The 15,431-nt window shown below is 49.2% G+C and overlaps 1 protein-coding gene across 2 annotated transcripts in view; it reads left to right on the top strand.

Annotated features, from left to right (window-relative positions):
* EED (embryonic ectoderm development) overlaps window positions 1-12,976 on the top strand; it is a 39,496-nt gene extending 26,520 nt beyond the window's left edge. Inside the window, exons 9-12 of one of the 2 annotated variants that reach the window (XM_075851422.1) lie at window positions 7,295-7,400; window positions 7,783-7,941; window positions 10,605-10,678; window positions 12,676-12,976. In XM_075851422.1, the coding sequence (XP_075707537.1) occupies window positions 7,295-7,400; window positions 7,783-7,941; window positions 10,605-10,678; window positions 12,676-12,802 (466 nt within the window). In that variant the 3' untranslated portion in view covers window positions 12,803-12,976. Of the gene's footprint in view, window positions 1-7,294; window positions 7,401-7,782; window positions 7,942-10,604; window positions 10,681-12,675 lie in introns of those variants that run through there. The other variant, XM_075851423.1, reaches the window with a different exon arrangement.
* Window positions 12,977-15,431: the final 2,455 nt, after the last annotated feature.

The raw sequence follows: 15,431 nt of genomic DNA on the forward strand, positions 1-15,431 counted from the left end.
CCCACACAGACGCCGTACACTGCAGTCAATGGGACGGGAGCCGTTCGCAGTCCCTATGGGACTGTGGCTGCCGTATTCCATGTCTGTGTGTGTCGTTAATCGACACACACAGAAATGGAACAAAAAATGGCAGCCCCCATAGGGAAGAAAAAGTGTAAAAATAAGAAAAAGTAAAACACAAACACACAAATGAATATAAACGTTTTTAATAAAGCACTAACATCTTTAACATATAAAAAATTAATTTGTGATGACACTGTTCCTTTAAAAACCATTTAGGCCACACCCCTTTTGCATACCACGCCCCCTATTTTCATGCTATGCCATTGAAATTAATATTTATCGCCTGAGCCTGCTGTATACTACTAGTATATAATTTACCCCCTGACACTGCCCCCATAGTTCTCACATTATAATGCCCCTATAGCTGTCCTCCACACAGTATAATGCCCATATAGCTGTCCTCCACACAGTATAATGCCCCCTATAGCTGCCTCCACACAGTATAATGTCCCCATAGCTGTCCTCCACACAGTATAATGCCCCCTATAGCTGCCCTCCACACAGTATAATGCCCCCTATAGCTGCCCTCCACACAGTATAATGCCCCCTATATCTGTCCTCCACACAGTATAATGCCCTATAGCTGCCCTCCACACAGTATAATGCCCCCTATAGCTGCCCTCCACACAGTATAATGCTCCCTATAGCTGCCCTCCACACAGTATAATGCTCCCTATAGCTGCCCTCCACACAGTATAATGCCCTATAGCTGTCCTCCACACAGTATAATGCCCCCTATAGCTGTCCTCCACACAGTATAATGCCCCCTATAGCTGTCCTCCACACAGTATAATGCCCCCTATAGCTGTCCTCCACACAGTATAATGCCCCCTATAGCTGCCTCCACACAGTATAATGTCCCCATAGCTGCCCCCACACAGTATAATGCCCCCTATAGCTGTCCTCCACACAGTATAATGCCCCCTGTAGCTCTCCTCCACACAGTATAATGCCCCCCTATAGCTGCCCTCCACACAGTATAATGCCCCCTATAGCTGCCCTCCACACAGTATAATGCCCCCTATAGCTGTCCTCCACACAGTATAATGCCCTACACCTGTCCTCCACACAGTATAATGCCCCCTATAGCTGTCCTCCACACAGTATAATGCCCCCTATAGCTGTCCTCCACACAGTATAATGCCCCCTATAGCTGTCCTCCACACAGTATAATGCCCCCAATAGCTGCCCTCCACACAGTATAATGCCCCCAATAGCTGCCCTCCACACAGTATAATGCCCCCTATAGCTGCCCTCCACACAGTATAATTCCCCCTATAGCTGTCCTCCACACAGTATAATGCCCCCTATAGCTGTCCTCCACACAGTATAATGCCCTATAGCTGTCCTCCACACAGTATAATGCCCCCTATAGCTGTCCTCCACACAGTATAATGCCCCCTATAGCTGTCCTCCACACAGTATAATGCCCCCTATAGCTGTCCTCCACACAGTATAATGCCCCCTATAGCTGTCCTCCACACAGTATAATGCCCTATAGCTGCCCTCCACACAGTATAATGCCCCCTATAGCTGTCCTCCACACAGTATAATGCCCCCTATAGCTGCCCTCCACACAGTATAATGCCCCCTATAGCTGCCCTCCACGCAGTATAATGCCCCCTATAGCTGCCCTCCACACAGTATAATGCCCCCTATAGCTGCCCTCCACACAGTATAATGCCCCCTATAGCTGTCCTCCACACAGTATAATGCCCCCTATAGCTGTCCTCCACACAGTATAATGCCCCCTATAGCTGTCCTCCACACAGTATAATGCCCCCTATAGCTGTCCTCCACAAAGTATAATGCCCCCTATAGCTGCCCTCCACACAGTATAATGCCCCCTATAGCTGCCCTCCACACAGTATAATGCCCCCTATAGCTGCCCTCCACACAGTATAATGCCCCCTATAGCTGCCCTCCACACAGTATAATGCCCCCTATAGCTGCCCTCCACACAGTATAATTCCCCCTATAGCTGCCCTCCACATAGTATAATTCCCCCTATAGCTTCCCTCCACACAGTATAATTCTCCCTATAGCTGTCCTCCACACAGTATAATGCCCCCAATAGCTGCCCTCCTCACAGTATAATGCCCCCAATAGCTGCCCTCCACACCGTATAATGCCCCCTATAGCTGTCCTCCACACCGTATAATGCCCCCTATAGCTGTCCTCCACGCAGTATAATGCTCCCTATAGCTGCCCTCCACGCAGTATAATGCTCCCTATAGCTGCCCTCCACGCAGTATAATGCCCCCTATAGCTGCCTTCCACGCAGTATAATGCCCCTATAACTGCCCTCCACGCAGTATAATGCCCCCTATAGCTGCCCTCCACACAGTATAATGCCCCCTATAGCTGCCCTCCTCACAGTATAATGCCCCTATAACTGCCCTCCACACAGTATAATGCCCCCTATAGCTGTCCTCCACACAGTATAATGCCCCCTATAGCTGCCCTCCACACAGTATAATGCCCCCCTATAGCTGCCCTCCACACAGTATAATGCCCGCTATAGCTGCCCTCCACACAGTATAATTCCCCCTATAGCTGCCCTCCACACAGTATAATGCTCCCTATAGCTGTCCTCCACACAGTATAATGCCCCCTATAGCTGCCCTCCTCACAGTATAATGCCCCTATAACTGCCCTCCACACAGTATAATGCCCCCTATAGCTGTCCTCCACACAGTATAATGCCCCCTATAGCTGCCCTCCACACAGTATAATGCCCCCCTATAGCTGCCCTCCACACAGTATAATGCCCGCTATAGCTGCCCTCCACACAGTATAATTCCCCCTATAGCTGCCCTCCACACAGTATAATGCTCCCTATAGCTGTCCTCCACACAGTATAATGCCCCCTATAGCTGTCCTCCACAAAATATAATGCCCCCTATAGCTGTCCTCCACACAGTAGAATGCCCCCTATAGCTGCCCTCCACACAGTAGAATGCCCCCTATAGCTGCCCTCCACACAGTATAATGCCCCCTATAGCTGCCCTCCACACAGTATAATGCCCTATAGCTGTCCTCCACACAGCATAATGCCCCCTATAGCTGTCCTCCTCACAGTATAATGCTCCCTATAGCTGTCCTCCACACAGTATAATGCCCCCTATAGCTGTCCTCCACACAGTATAATGCCCCCTATAGCTGCCCTCCACACAGTATAATGCCCCCTATAGCTGTCCTCCACACAGTATAATGCCCCCTATAGTTGTCCTCCACACAGTATAATGCCCCCTATAGCTGCCCTCCACACAGTATAATGCCCCCTATAGCTGCCCTCCACACAGTATAATGCCCCCTATAGCTGTCCTCCACACAGTATAATGCCCTATAGCTGTCCTCCACACAGTATAATGCCCCCTATAGCTGTCCTCCACACAGTATAATGCTCTTTATAGCTGTCCTCCACACGTATAATTCCCCCTATAGCTGTCCTCCACACCGTATAATGCCCCCTATAGCTGCCTCCACACAGTATAATGTCCCCTATAGCTGCCTCCACATAGTATAATGCTCCCTATAGCTGTCCTCCACACAGTATAATGCTCTTTATAGCTGTCCTCCACACCGTATAATGCCCCCTATAGCTGCCTCCACACAGTATAATGTCCCCATAGCTGCCCCCACACAGTATAATGCTCCCTATAGCTGTCCTCCACACAGTATAATGCTCCCTTATAGCTGCCCTCCACACAGTATAATGCCCCCTATAGCTGCCTCCACACAGTATAATGTCCCCATAGCTGCCCCCACACAGTATAATGCTCCCTATAGCTGTCCTCCACACAGTATAATGCTCCCTATAGCTGTCCTCCACACAGTATAATGCCCCCTATAGCTGTCCTCCACACAGTATAATGCCCCCTATAGCTGTCCTCCACACAGTATAATGCCCCCAATAGCTGTCCTCCACACAGTATAATGCCCCCTATAGCTGCCCTCCACACAGTATAATGCCCCCTATAGCTGTCCTCCACACAGTATAACGCCCCCTATAGCTGTCCTCCACACAGTATAACGCCCCCTATAGCTGTCCTCCACACAGTATAACGCCCCCTATAGCTGTCCTCCACACAGTATAACGCCCCCTATAGCTGTCCTCCACACAGTATAACGCCCCCTATAGCTGTCCTCCACACAGTATAACGCCCCCTATAGCTGTCCTCCACACAGTATAACGCCCCCTATAGCTGTCCTCCACACAGTATAACGCCCCCTATAGCTGTCCTCCACACAGTATAACGCCCCCTATAGCTGTCCTCCACACAGTATAACGCCCCCTGTAGCTGTCCTCCACACAGTATAACGCCCCCTGTAGCTGTCCTCCACACAGTATAACGCCCCCTGTAGCTGTCCTCCACACAGTATAACGCCCCCTGTAGCTGTCCTCCACACAGTATAACGCCCCCTGTAGCTGTCCTCCACACAGTATAACGCCCCCTGTAGCTGTCCTCCACACAGTATAACGCCCCCTGTAGCTGTCCTCCACACAGTATAACGCCCCCTGTAGCTGTCCTCCACACAGTATAACGCCCCCTGTAGCTGTCCTCCACACAGTATAATGCCCTCTATAGCTGCCCTCCACACAGTATAACGCCCCCTATAGCTGCCCTCCACACAGTATAACGCCCCCTATAGCTGTCCTCCACACAGTATAACGCCCCCTATAGCTGTCCTCCACACAGTATAACGCCCCCTATAGCTGTCCTCCACACAGTATAACGCCCCCTATAGCTGTCCTCCACACAGTATAACGCCCCCTATAGCTGTCCTCCACACAGTATAACGCCCCCTGTAGCTGTCCTCCACACAGTATAACGCCCCCTGTAGCTGTCCTCCACACAGTATAACGCCCCCTGTAGCTGTCCTCCACACAGTATAACGCCCCCTGTAGCTGTCCTCCACACAGTATAACGCCCCCTGTAGCTGTCCTCCACACAGTATAACGCCCCCTGTAGCTGTCCTCCACACAGTATAACGCCCCCTGTAGCTGTCCTCCACACAGTATAACGCCCCCTGTAGCTGTCCTCCACACAGTATAACGCCCCCTGTAGCTGTCCTCCACACAGTATAACGCCCCCTGTAGCTGTCCTCCACACAGTATAATGCCCTCTATAGCTGTCCTCCACACAGTATAATGCCCCCTATAGCTGCCCTCCACACAGTATAACGCCCCCTATAGCTGTCCTCCTCACAGTATAATGCCCAGGAAAAATACAAAATAAATAAAAATAATTGAAGAAACTGAAAAGATGACGTTGATTAATTGCACTGAGTTTCGGTTATTTTCCGATTAATTGCCCAGCCCTAATAACAATGTATAAAAAAAAAAATGCATAATAAGTCAGGTTTGCAGTTAAGTTTGACCCTCCTAACAAAAGTATAAGATGTTCAGAGATGTCACTTATCCCTATATCTTCATGCGCGTATCGTTACGTAATCACCAGAGCTGAAGACACCAAAAATCTGCCGTGCTGAGCATGTGTGAAGGCTCTGGAACACCGGCCAATGATCACGAACGTTCATATGAACACTCGTCCCCGATCATTGCTCTGTGTAATAAGGGCAACGATAAGCCAATGAAGGAGCAAACGCTTTTTCACCGGCTGATCTGCTCGTTTATGCAGCAATAAATATTATTGTTGCCGGCAGCGCCTCTCCCTGTGTAAAGAGGAAGATGTGCTGCCGACATGTTGGAAAGGTATGGAGACGAGGTATGGAGGTATTGGTACATAACCAATCATTGCTCCTTGTGAAAAGAGCAAACGAGCGCCGATCAACGAGCTGCCTTGTTGACCCACGCTTTTTTCACGGCCTGTATCGGGCTGTGTAATAGGACGTTGACAGGTCATCTTCTCACCCCTCTAGTAGAAAAAAACAAAAAAAGAACACCCCCTCCCCCTATATGTGACCATTCTTTTTCCATTGGTAAGAGAGGTGATAAAATAAAGAAAAGTTCAGACTCCTGGGGTCACTGGAGGTTGTACAGGGGAGAAATAACAGTAAGGGTCAGTTCACACATTGTGTAAATACTGCTGATTTTCCGCGACGGAATTTGTTGCGGAAAATCCGTGGCAAAAAAATGTAGCCGTAAAGTGGATGAGCTAAAACCAATCTCATCCACATGCTGCAGAAATACCACTGAACTTAACCTGCGGTGCAGAATTTTATTCCGCAGCATGTCAATTGTATTTGCGTAAACGCTGCTTATTTGTTGCGGGTTTTCATCATTGTGTTCAATCGGGAGGTAAAACCTGCAACAAATAGCAGTTGTGTTTTTTGCGGCAGGTTCAGATTCTGCAGCAAAAATGCAACTCAGAAAAAAAACTTCATACTTACCCAGAAGTTTGTGTTCCTCCCTCCAGTGCAGCCTCCTGGGATGACGTTTCAGCCTGTGATTGGCTGCAGCGGTGGTCACAAGGAATGAAACCTCATCCCAGGAGGCCGGCCTGGATGACATCAGAGGGCCCGCATCCTGGGATGACACTTCATACCATGTGACCACCGCTGCAGCCAATCACAGGCTGAACCGTCATCCCATGAGGATGCCAGCTGGCCGGCTAAGTGCTGCAGTTTTTCACAGCGGACATTCTGGGTGAAAAATGACCACTAGTTTGGTGCGTTTTTCCGCCCAGGATTTCCTGCGGTGCACAGGGTGTATACGCTACGTGCTTCTGCGCAGCGTATTTGCCCTGTGTGAACTCCGCCTAACAGGCTGGGGTTTTTCTTCCTGCTCTTACTTGTGGCTGAGCATGCGCCCACTGCTCTATTCAATGTCCATGAGAATGACGAAAAACAGCTGAGCGCAGTACTTGGCTGTTTCAGTCATTCCCACGAATGTAGTGGCATCGCTCATGCTCGACCGTCGCTCCGTTCAATGTCCTCATCATTGCGGTCAAGCAGTGAGGGGAATCTGGGGGTTCAGGCAGCCTGTCCTTATGATCTGGGTCCTAGCTGTGGGGCCCTTAGAGGGTATAGGTGATGATTTTATATTCTGGGAATACCTCTTTAAATGTGACGAGTACTGATCTGTGTTAGAGGAGGCATTAGTGGTTGTGTGGATGGGACACGCACGTTGATCCTCAGCCCTGCAGCTTCGTGAGATTTATACCCTTCATGTTACGTTGCGTGTTTGCGTTCCTGTGACCATTTGTGTTTTGGGGGTGACCTATTTACTTGCATTATAGCTGCTTTCTTAACTTGTTTTCCACAGACCTTTTATTTCACAGAAGATTCATTTCCCAGACTTTTCCACAAGAGACATTCACAGAAATTACGTTGACTGTGTGAGGTGGCTCGGAGACTTGATATTGTCTAAGGTGAGTGTATGTGTGACTGCGTGAGAAGTCTGACCTGTATACAAAAAGTGATTGTGTCCTCCTCAGAACAGCATGTTACTGTTTATATACAGAATTAATCTACATACGTTCCGTAGCTTTCCAAATATATAAGGCTCTAGTCACACCACGTTTTTGCCCTACGTTTGGCTTGTACACCAGGAAAGCTTCCGACATGTACGCTAAACGTATCCATAGTTCTTCAGTAGCCCCGACAGAGGCCAAAAGTGTCCTTTTGATATCCGTCAGACGGGTATATGTCGGTATTTCTCCTATATATATAGTAGTAGACCCTGACCTGTGTCCCATTGTACTGATACATTACACCTTGAAGATTGTTTTCAGGAATGACTTTGTCTTTCAGTCCTGTGAAAATGCCATTGTGTGCTGGAAACCGGGTAAAATGGAGGACGACATTGACAAGATCAAGCCGAGCGAGTCTAACGTGACCATCCTGGGGAGGTTTGATTACAGCCAGTGCGATATCTGGTACATGAGATTCTCCATGGACTTCTGGCAAAAGGTTTGCTGTACTGTCTGCCTTTATCAAGTGTTATACAAGTGCACAGTGACTGGTGTCAGGCGTTGTCCCCGTCACGTTTCAGCCTCCCGTCCGAGGTATTTCATCCATGCGTAGCCATGACTACCGCCAGGATTGCGCTGCCACTTTTTAGCTCCAAGGAGAATAGGTGTCTGGGCTTAAAGGGATGGTCTCTCAACAACCACCACTGTGCATATTGGCAGCTCGGGACCCCTCTATGAGCCAGGGCAGAGAGAAGTCGCTTTGTCAGAGTGGCTCCTGGCACATTCATGAATTCCATAGAAGGCCATTCATTTAGGTGGCCTGCTTGTAATGTCACTTGTCCCCAGCAGCGACTACTGCAGGAGAAGTGTATGGCCAGGAAAGACTTCCCCCTGCAATAACAGCTGATCGCCGGGGGTTAGAGGAGATGATCGCCGGGTGTTAGAGGAGATGATCGCCGGGTGTTAGAGGAGATGATCGCCGGGTGTTAGAGGAGATGATCGCCGGGTGTTAGAGGAGATGATCGCCGGGTGTTAGAGGAGATGATCGCCGGGTGTTAGAGGAGATGATCGCCGGGTGTTAGAGGAGATGATCGCCGGGTGTTAGAGGAGATGATCGCCGGGTGTTAGAGGAGATGATCGCCGGGTGTTAGAGGAGATGATCGCCGGGTGTTAGAGGAGATGATCGCCGGGTGTTAGAGGAGATGATCGCCGGGGGTTAGAGGAGATGATCGCCGGGGGTTAGAGGAGATGATCGCCGGGGGTTAGAGGAGATGATCGCCGGGGGTTAGAGGAGATGATCGCCGGGGGTTAGAGGAGATGATCGCCGGGGGTTAGAGGAGATGATCGCCGGGGGTTAGAGGAGATGATCGCCGGGGGTTAGAGGAGATGATCGCCGGGGGTTAGAGGAGATGATCGCCGGGGGTTAGAGGAGATGATCGCCGGGGGTTAGAGGAGATGATCGCCGGGGGTTAGAGGAGATGATCGCCGGGGGTTAGAGGAGATGATCGCCGGGTGTTAGAGGAGATGATCGCCGGGTGTTAGGGGAGATGATCGCCGGGGGTTAGGGGAGATGATCGCCGGGGGTTAGGGGAGATGATCGCCGGGGGTTAGGGGAGATGATCGCCGGGGGTTAGGGGAGATGATCGCCGGGGGTTAGGGGAGATGATCGCCGGGGGTTAGGGGAGATGATCGCCGGGGGTTAGGGGAGATGATCGCCGGGGGTTAGGGGAGATGATCGCCGGGGGTTAGGGGAGATGATCGCCGGGGGTTAGGGGAGATGATCGCCGGGGGTTAGGGGAGATGATCGCCGGGGGTTAGGGGAGATGATCGCCGGGGGTTAGGGGAGATGATCGCCGGGGGTTAGGGGAGATGATCGCCGGGGGTTAGGGGAGATGATCGCCGGGGGTTAGGGGAGATGATCGCCGGGGGTTAGGGGAGATGATCGCCGGGGGTTAGGGGAGATGATCGCCGGGGGTTAGGGGAGATGATCGCCGGGGGTTAGGGGAGATGATCGCCGGGGGTTAGGGGAGATGACCGCCGGGGGTTAGGGGAGATGACCGCCGGGGGTTAGGGGAGATGACCGCCGGGGGTTAGGGGAGATGACCGCCGGGGGTTAGGGGAGATGACCGCCGGGGGTTAGGGGAGATGACCGCCGGGGGTTAGGGGAGATGACCGCCGGGGGTTAGGGGAGATGACCGCCGGGGGTTAGGGGAGATGACCGCCGGGGGTTAGGGGAGATGACCGCCGGGGGTTAGGGGAGATGACCGCCGGGGGTTAGGGGAGATGACCGCCGGGGGTTAGGGGAGATGACCGCCGGGGGTTAGGGAGATGACCGCCGGGGGTTAGGGGAGATGACCGCCGGGGGTTAGGGGAGATGACCGCCGGGGGTTAGGGGAGTCTCACTTTAGAGAGGATTTCAGGTGATTATATGTCTTCAACCCCTATAAATGCAGCTAATCAGCCTTGAAATCCTCTCTAAAGTGAGACTCCCCTTTAATGGAGCCTATTACATCTTATGGTGGTGTTATACGGGCAGATATCGCCCATGTTTACCACCTTTTTATAACGTGCGCAAATAGACGATTCAGCTTGTCAATCGGCACTCGTTTGCTCCATTAAAGCGGAGAAATTGTTTTGTATGGGGACGAGTGATCGTTACTATGATGGTTCATGCCCATGCATTTGCATCGTGTCGTCAGCACTTCGCTTGTTTACACATGGAGATGTGCCGATGACTTGCGACCGGTTTTTTTGGGAGCATAAGAGATGTGATCAGCCGTCGAAGAGCGTTTGCACGTTTATCGGCTGATCCTTTCCTTGTTTACACAGGGCACTGATCCGGAACTAGCACGATTGTTGACCCGTCTAAAAGGGCGGTTACAGAAGCCTAATAATAACTGCACTAGAGGGCGCTATTGCACCCACTAACGTAAAGGGGTTGTCGGGGCGATTTAGAAAAATCGTCCCCCTTTTAATGTCAATCGGTAGTGGGAAATGTTATACCCCATCACTCCATGAGTCGTCTTAATAAGGACTCCACCATCAGTGTTTTATTTATGGAAGTGCCGCGTACCCTACAACTATTGTGTTTCCTGTAGAGACCGGTCCGTAGCTGCCGCTTCACAGTAATGTAATGATAAACTAATGTCTGTCTCTACGCAGATGCTCGCACTCGGAAACCAGGTAGGGAAGCTTTATGTCTGGGACCTGGAGGTGGAGGATCCACACAAAGCCAAGTAAGTTCTGCCCTCCTGAGATTACTGATCATAGATCTTTATACATGAATTCACCAAATGAGAGCAAAGCATCGAACGTAATTACTACTTCTATAGTCTAGCCAGAACTCCAGTCATTTTACTGAGAGTCCTAGACATTGGTGTCATGGGAAATCTCATCATAAAGATTTCCAGTAATAATGTGAGCGGTGTACAGGGGGTTTGAGCCTCGAAGTGTCCTGACACCTTCCTGCTCGTGCAGGGATTATAATGCCGCGTTTGGCAGCATGCTGGGACAGTGGCCATTCCTTACCATTTAGAATTTTGCTATAGTAACAGGGTGTTGTGTGCTTTACACCCACCTCATTTTGTATATGGGTTTGACATATAAATTTAATAGGGGTGGGGATGTCCCCGGTTTAGGACCCCCATTTATTAGCCGGAGCTTTGGGCCACTACAAACGTCCTCTCTGGGGAAGGGACACTGTCTGCGCATTGCACGGACTCTTTGATTTCAATGTAATGCGTCATTTCTCCTGTTAGGGGCACCCTTCATGTCAATAGCAGTTGCCCAATACAGAAAACTCCTTTTAAGAAGGCCAAATCCACTGTTGCCACCAATTTTTTTTATTTTATTATAATGCATCTAAAATGAAGCCACTTTGCAATTGGTTTTTGCAGCTCCTATGCATACCTATGCGTCTCTATGGTAACAGTCTACAAACAGAGGTCTGATCCTTCTGTCATGCTTCCTTTCTGTCTCCTATATACATTCAGTAGGTCATAAAGAAATAGGGGACTGATGGAGGAGCTTATGACGGCAGCATCAGAATACAGTTTGTAGTCTGTTACCATAGAGACACATGGGTCTGCATGGGAGCTGTAGTCAATTGCAATGTTGCAGCATCTTTCATTTTAAAACCTGCCGGCTTAGACCAGTAATATTGCAGATCCATACAGCGGAGGTCATGTAGGGGAGTATGGAGCGCGCTTGTTTAAGCCTTTAGATGCGGAGGTCAACAGCGATCGCGGCATCTAAGCCGTTTGAATGACTTGCTATCGCCCCCTGAGTCTCTGACACACCGGATCGAGCTGCTATCAATCACATCTAAGTACGTAACGCAGATCTGATAGATTACAGGAGTATCTGACATGCAGGACCCGCTGTCTCTAAACCAGTCAGTCCCGCTAACCTGACGGATTCAGGTCTCCTCGCAAGATACAGCTGCTCTGTATACAGAATACAGTAACAATCATTTTTAATAAAAAAAATTGAAAGTTGTACCAATCAAATTTTTTTCATATATATATATACAAAAAATGTAAAAGTTTAAAAAAAAAAACAAACTTCCATTTCCCCCAAAAACGTAACTGGTACAGCCACTTTCATAAAAGTCCAAACTATCACAATATGATATTATTTAAGCCGCGTGGTGAACGCCGAAAAAAAAAAAAGAAGAAAACGCCCAAAAATATTGGTTTTTTTTTTTGGCCACCATCTCCCACAAAAAAATGGAATAAAAAGTGATCGAAAAGTCTCGTACCCCATCGTACCAGTAAACACTTCAGCTCGACCCTGCTAAAAATAAGCCCTCATACCGCTCAATCGGTGGAAAAATAGTTACGGCTCCCAGAATATGGGACAGAAAACAAATTTTATTTAACTATTAGTTTTTTCCTTATAAAATTAGTAAAACATAAAAAAAAACTATATATATTTGGTATCGTCCTAATCGTATTAAGCCGTAGAATAAAGTTTAACGTGTTTACCGTGCTGCGTTTTTTCTGTTTTTCTCCCATTCCACCCCACAAAGAATTTTTTTCCAATTTCCCAGTACATGGTGTCATGAAAAACTACAATTCGTGCCGCAAAAAACAAGCCCTTATACGTTTTTAATCGAGGGTGAGAAAATAACAAAAATATTAGCTTTTGGAAGGTGGGAAAAATAGGAAATGAATATGCAAAAAATGGCTGCAGTGGGAAGGGGTTAATTGCCGTCTATATTCTATGTTTGCAGGTGCACAACTCTCACTCATCCCAAATGCGTGTCCGCAATCCGACAGACAAGCTTCAGCAGAGATAGCAGCATCCTCATAGCGGTCTGCGATGACGCCACCATCTGGCGGTGGGATCGGCTCCGGTGAACCACCCTCCTGCTGATTTTGATGACAGACCAATGTGGTGCTGACGCGCTTTGTCTGGCGACTAGTGTTTGTAGGAGGCTTGTCAGCCGAAGCTGAATTTAGTGACCCTGTTCTTCTCTGTGCTGTTTTCTTGCTACAATTCAGCTGCTTTTAATAAAAATTTATTTTTGTACAGCTTTCTGTAACGTCTGTAATGTTTTTACGGATTTTAATGTATTTACTGTCTGTATATGCCGGTTGTATGATTGTTAGACACAGACTCATTGGGAAGACGGAACAGTTATGTTCCGCTTTTTGTAAATATCTTGTTTGTAGCCTTTTTAAAGTAGTTGTTAATTTAAGAATTTCTTGTTTTGATGGTTACGGACCGTAACATTCAAAATGGACTAAATCCAAAAAAAGAAACTTTTTTTTTTTTTTTTATTGCTCGCAAGAGGCTGAGTGTAAATATCACCATGCGTCATGTAATGGAGAAACAATAAAGTGAAATTAACAATGAAAACCCGACTGTTACATTTTGTCACTCAGTACAGACACTTGTACTGTATAGGGTATTTAAAGAAAAACTTTTTTTCTATTATTTAGCGGGGTCATCCCAGAATTAAATAAAAAAAAAAGTCGGACATAATCTAGTGCATGACAGTCTCTTTCTAACAAATCTAGAACCAACCCTGTCTCTTACGTGGATCCAGAGGTCTCCGCATTCATTGCTCCAATTGCTCTGCTAGATATTCAGGCTGGCAGCTCAGGAGCATGTCCTTCCTTCTGCAGCTTCTCCCCTTTCCTGTCATAGTTTGTATTGGTCGATTTTTCTGCCTTTCTAGGGGATGCTTTACAAATGCCCCCCCCCCCCCCCCCTCCATTACATGTCTCTTTAGAGGGAGAGCCCAGCCCTACATTACTGAAGGGGGGAGAGCCCAGCCCTACATGACTGAAGAAGAGGGGAGAGCCCAGCCCTACATGACTGAAGAGGAGGGGAGAGCCCAGCCCTACATGACTGAAGAAGAGGGGAGAGCCCAGCCCTACATGACTGAAGAAGAGGGGAGAGCCCAGCCCTACATGACTGAAGAAGAGGGGAGAGCCCAGCCCTGCATGACTGAAGAAGAGGGGAGAGCCCAGCCCTGCATGACTGAAGAAGAGGGGAGAGCCCAGCCCTGCATGACTGAAGAAGAGGGGAGAGCCCAGCCCTGCATGACTGAAGAAGAGGGGAGAGCCCAGCCCTGCATGACTGAAGAAGAGGGGAGAGCCCAGCCCTGCATGACTGAAGAAGAGGGGAGAGCCCAGCCCTGCATGACTGAAGAAGAGGGGAGAGCCCAGCCCTGCATGACTGAAGAAGAGGGGAGAGCCCAGCCCTGCATGACTGAAGAAGAGGGGAGAGCCCAGCCCTGCATGACTGAAGAAGAGGGGAGAGCCCAGCCCTGCATGACTGAAGAAGAGGGGAGAGCCCAGCCCTGCATGACTGAAGAAGAGGGGAGAGCCCAGCCCTGCATGACTGAAGAAGAGGGGAGAGCCCAGCCCTACATGACTGAAGAAGAGGGGAGAGCCCAGCCCTACATGACTGAAGAAGAGGGGAGAGCCCAGCCCTACATGACTGAAGAAGAGGGGAGAGCCCAGCCCTGCATGACTGAAGAAGAGGGGAGAGCCCAGCCCTGCATGACTGAAGAAGAGGGGAGAGCCCAGCCCTGCATGACTGAAGAAGAGGGGAGAGCCCAGCCCTGCATGACTGAAGAAGAGGGGAGAGCCCAGCCCTGCATGACTGAAGAAGAGGGGAGAGCCCAGCCCTGCATGACTGAAGAAGAGGGGAGAGCCCAGCCCTGCATGACTGAAGAAGAGGGGAGAGCCCAGCCCTGCATGACTGAAGAAGAGGGGAGAGCCCAGCCCTGCATGACTGAAGAAGAGGGGAGAGCCCAGCCCTGCATGACTGAAGAAGAGGGGAGAGCCCAGCCCTGCATGACTGAAGAAGAGGGGAGAGCCCAGCCCTGCATGACTGAAGAAGAGGGGAGAGCCCAGCCCTGCATGACTGAAGAAGAGGAAGCCTGCAGCTTACACACAGTGCGAGGATGAGCAGGAGAGGGGAGAGCTCAACGCTGTATGTAAGCAGTGCTGTATGCAGGCTCTCCATTTCCGCAAACTGCTGGCTCTCCTGTGTGTTTCTTACTGTGTGAGTCTACATCCACACTACAAGTTGTGTTTCTGAATACAAGCTGCTTCTTTACTGACAAGCGGAGAAGACATTTTATTGGCTGGTGGCAGTTGAAGAGTGGAACTGAGAATATACGTCATCCCTCATTCAGCTCAGTAGGAGAATGTGCACATTACTATACAGATTGAACACCAGGGGGCGCCGTTATAATCAAGTATTGGGAATATCTTGCAACTGGAGCGTTTTTGTAACATAAAAATATATTAGTTTTGTAATTTACCTTAATGCTGAATTATATTGCTGTAACATTTCAATACTGGGACATCCTCTTTAAACGGACACGATCGAAAAATTAAAAAAATGGGTAAAAAATATTCCCATCTTTAAATCTTTCTGCAAGATTTCCAGGACCCTGAATATTTACAAGAAATCTTTAGTATTCTCCTGCTCCCTTTAATTCTGCGGTTGTGCTTGGTGTAAGGCCGG

The sequence above is a fragment of the Rhinoderma darwinii genome, chromosome 2, assembly GCF_050947455.1.
Source record: "Rhinoderma darwinii isolate aRhiDar2 chromosome 2, aRhiDar2.hap1, whole genome shotgun sequence".
NCBI classification, from domain to species: Eukaryota; Metazoa; Chordata; class Amphibia; order Anura; family Rhinodermatidae; genus Rhinoderma; species Rhinoderma darwinii.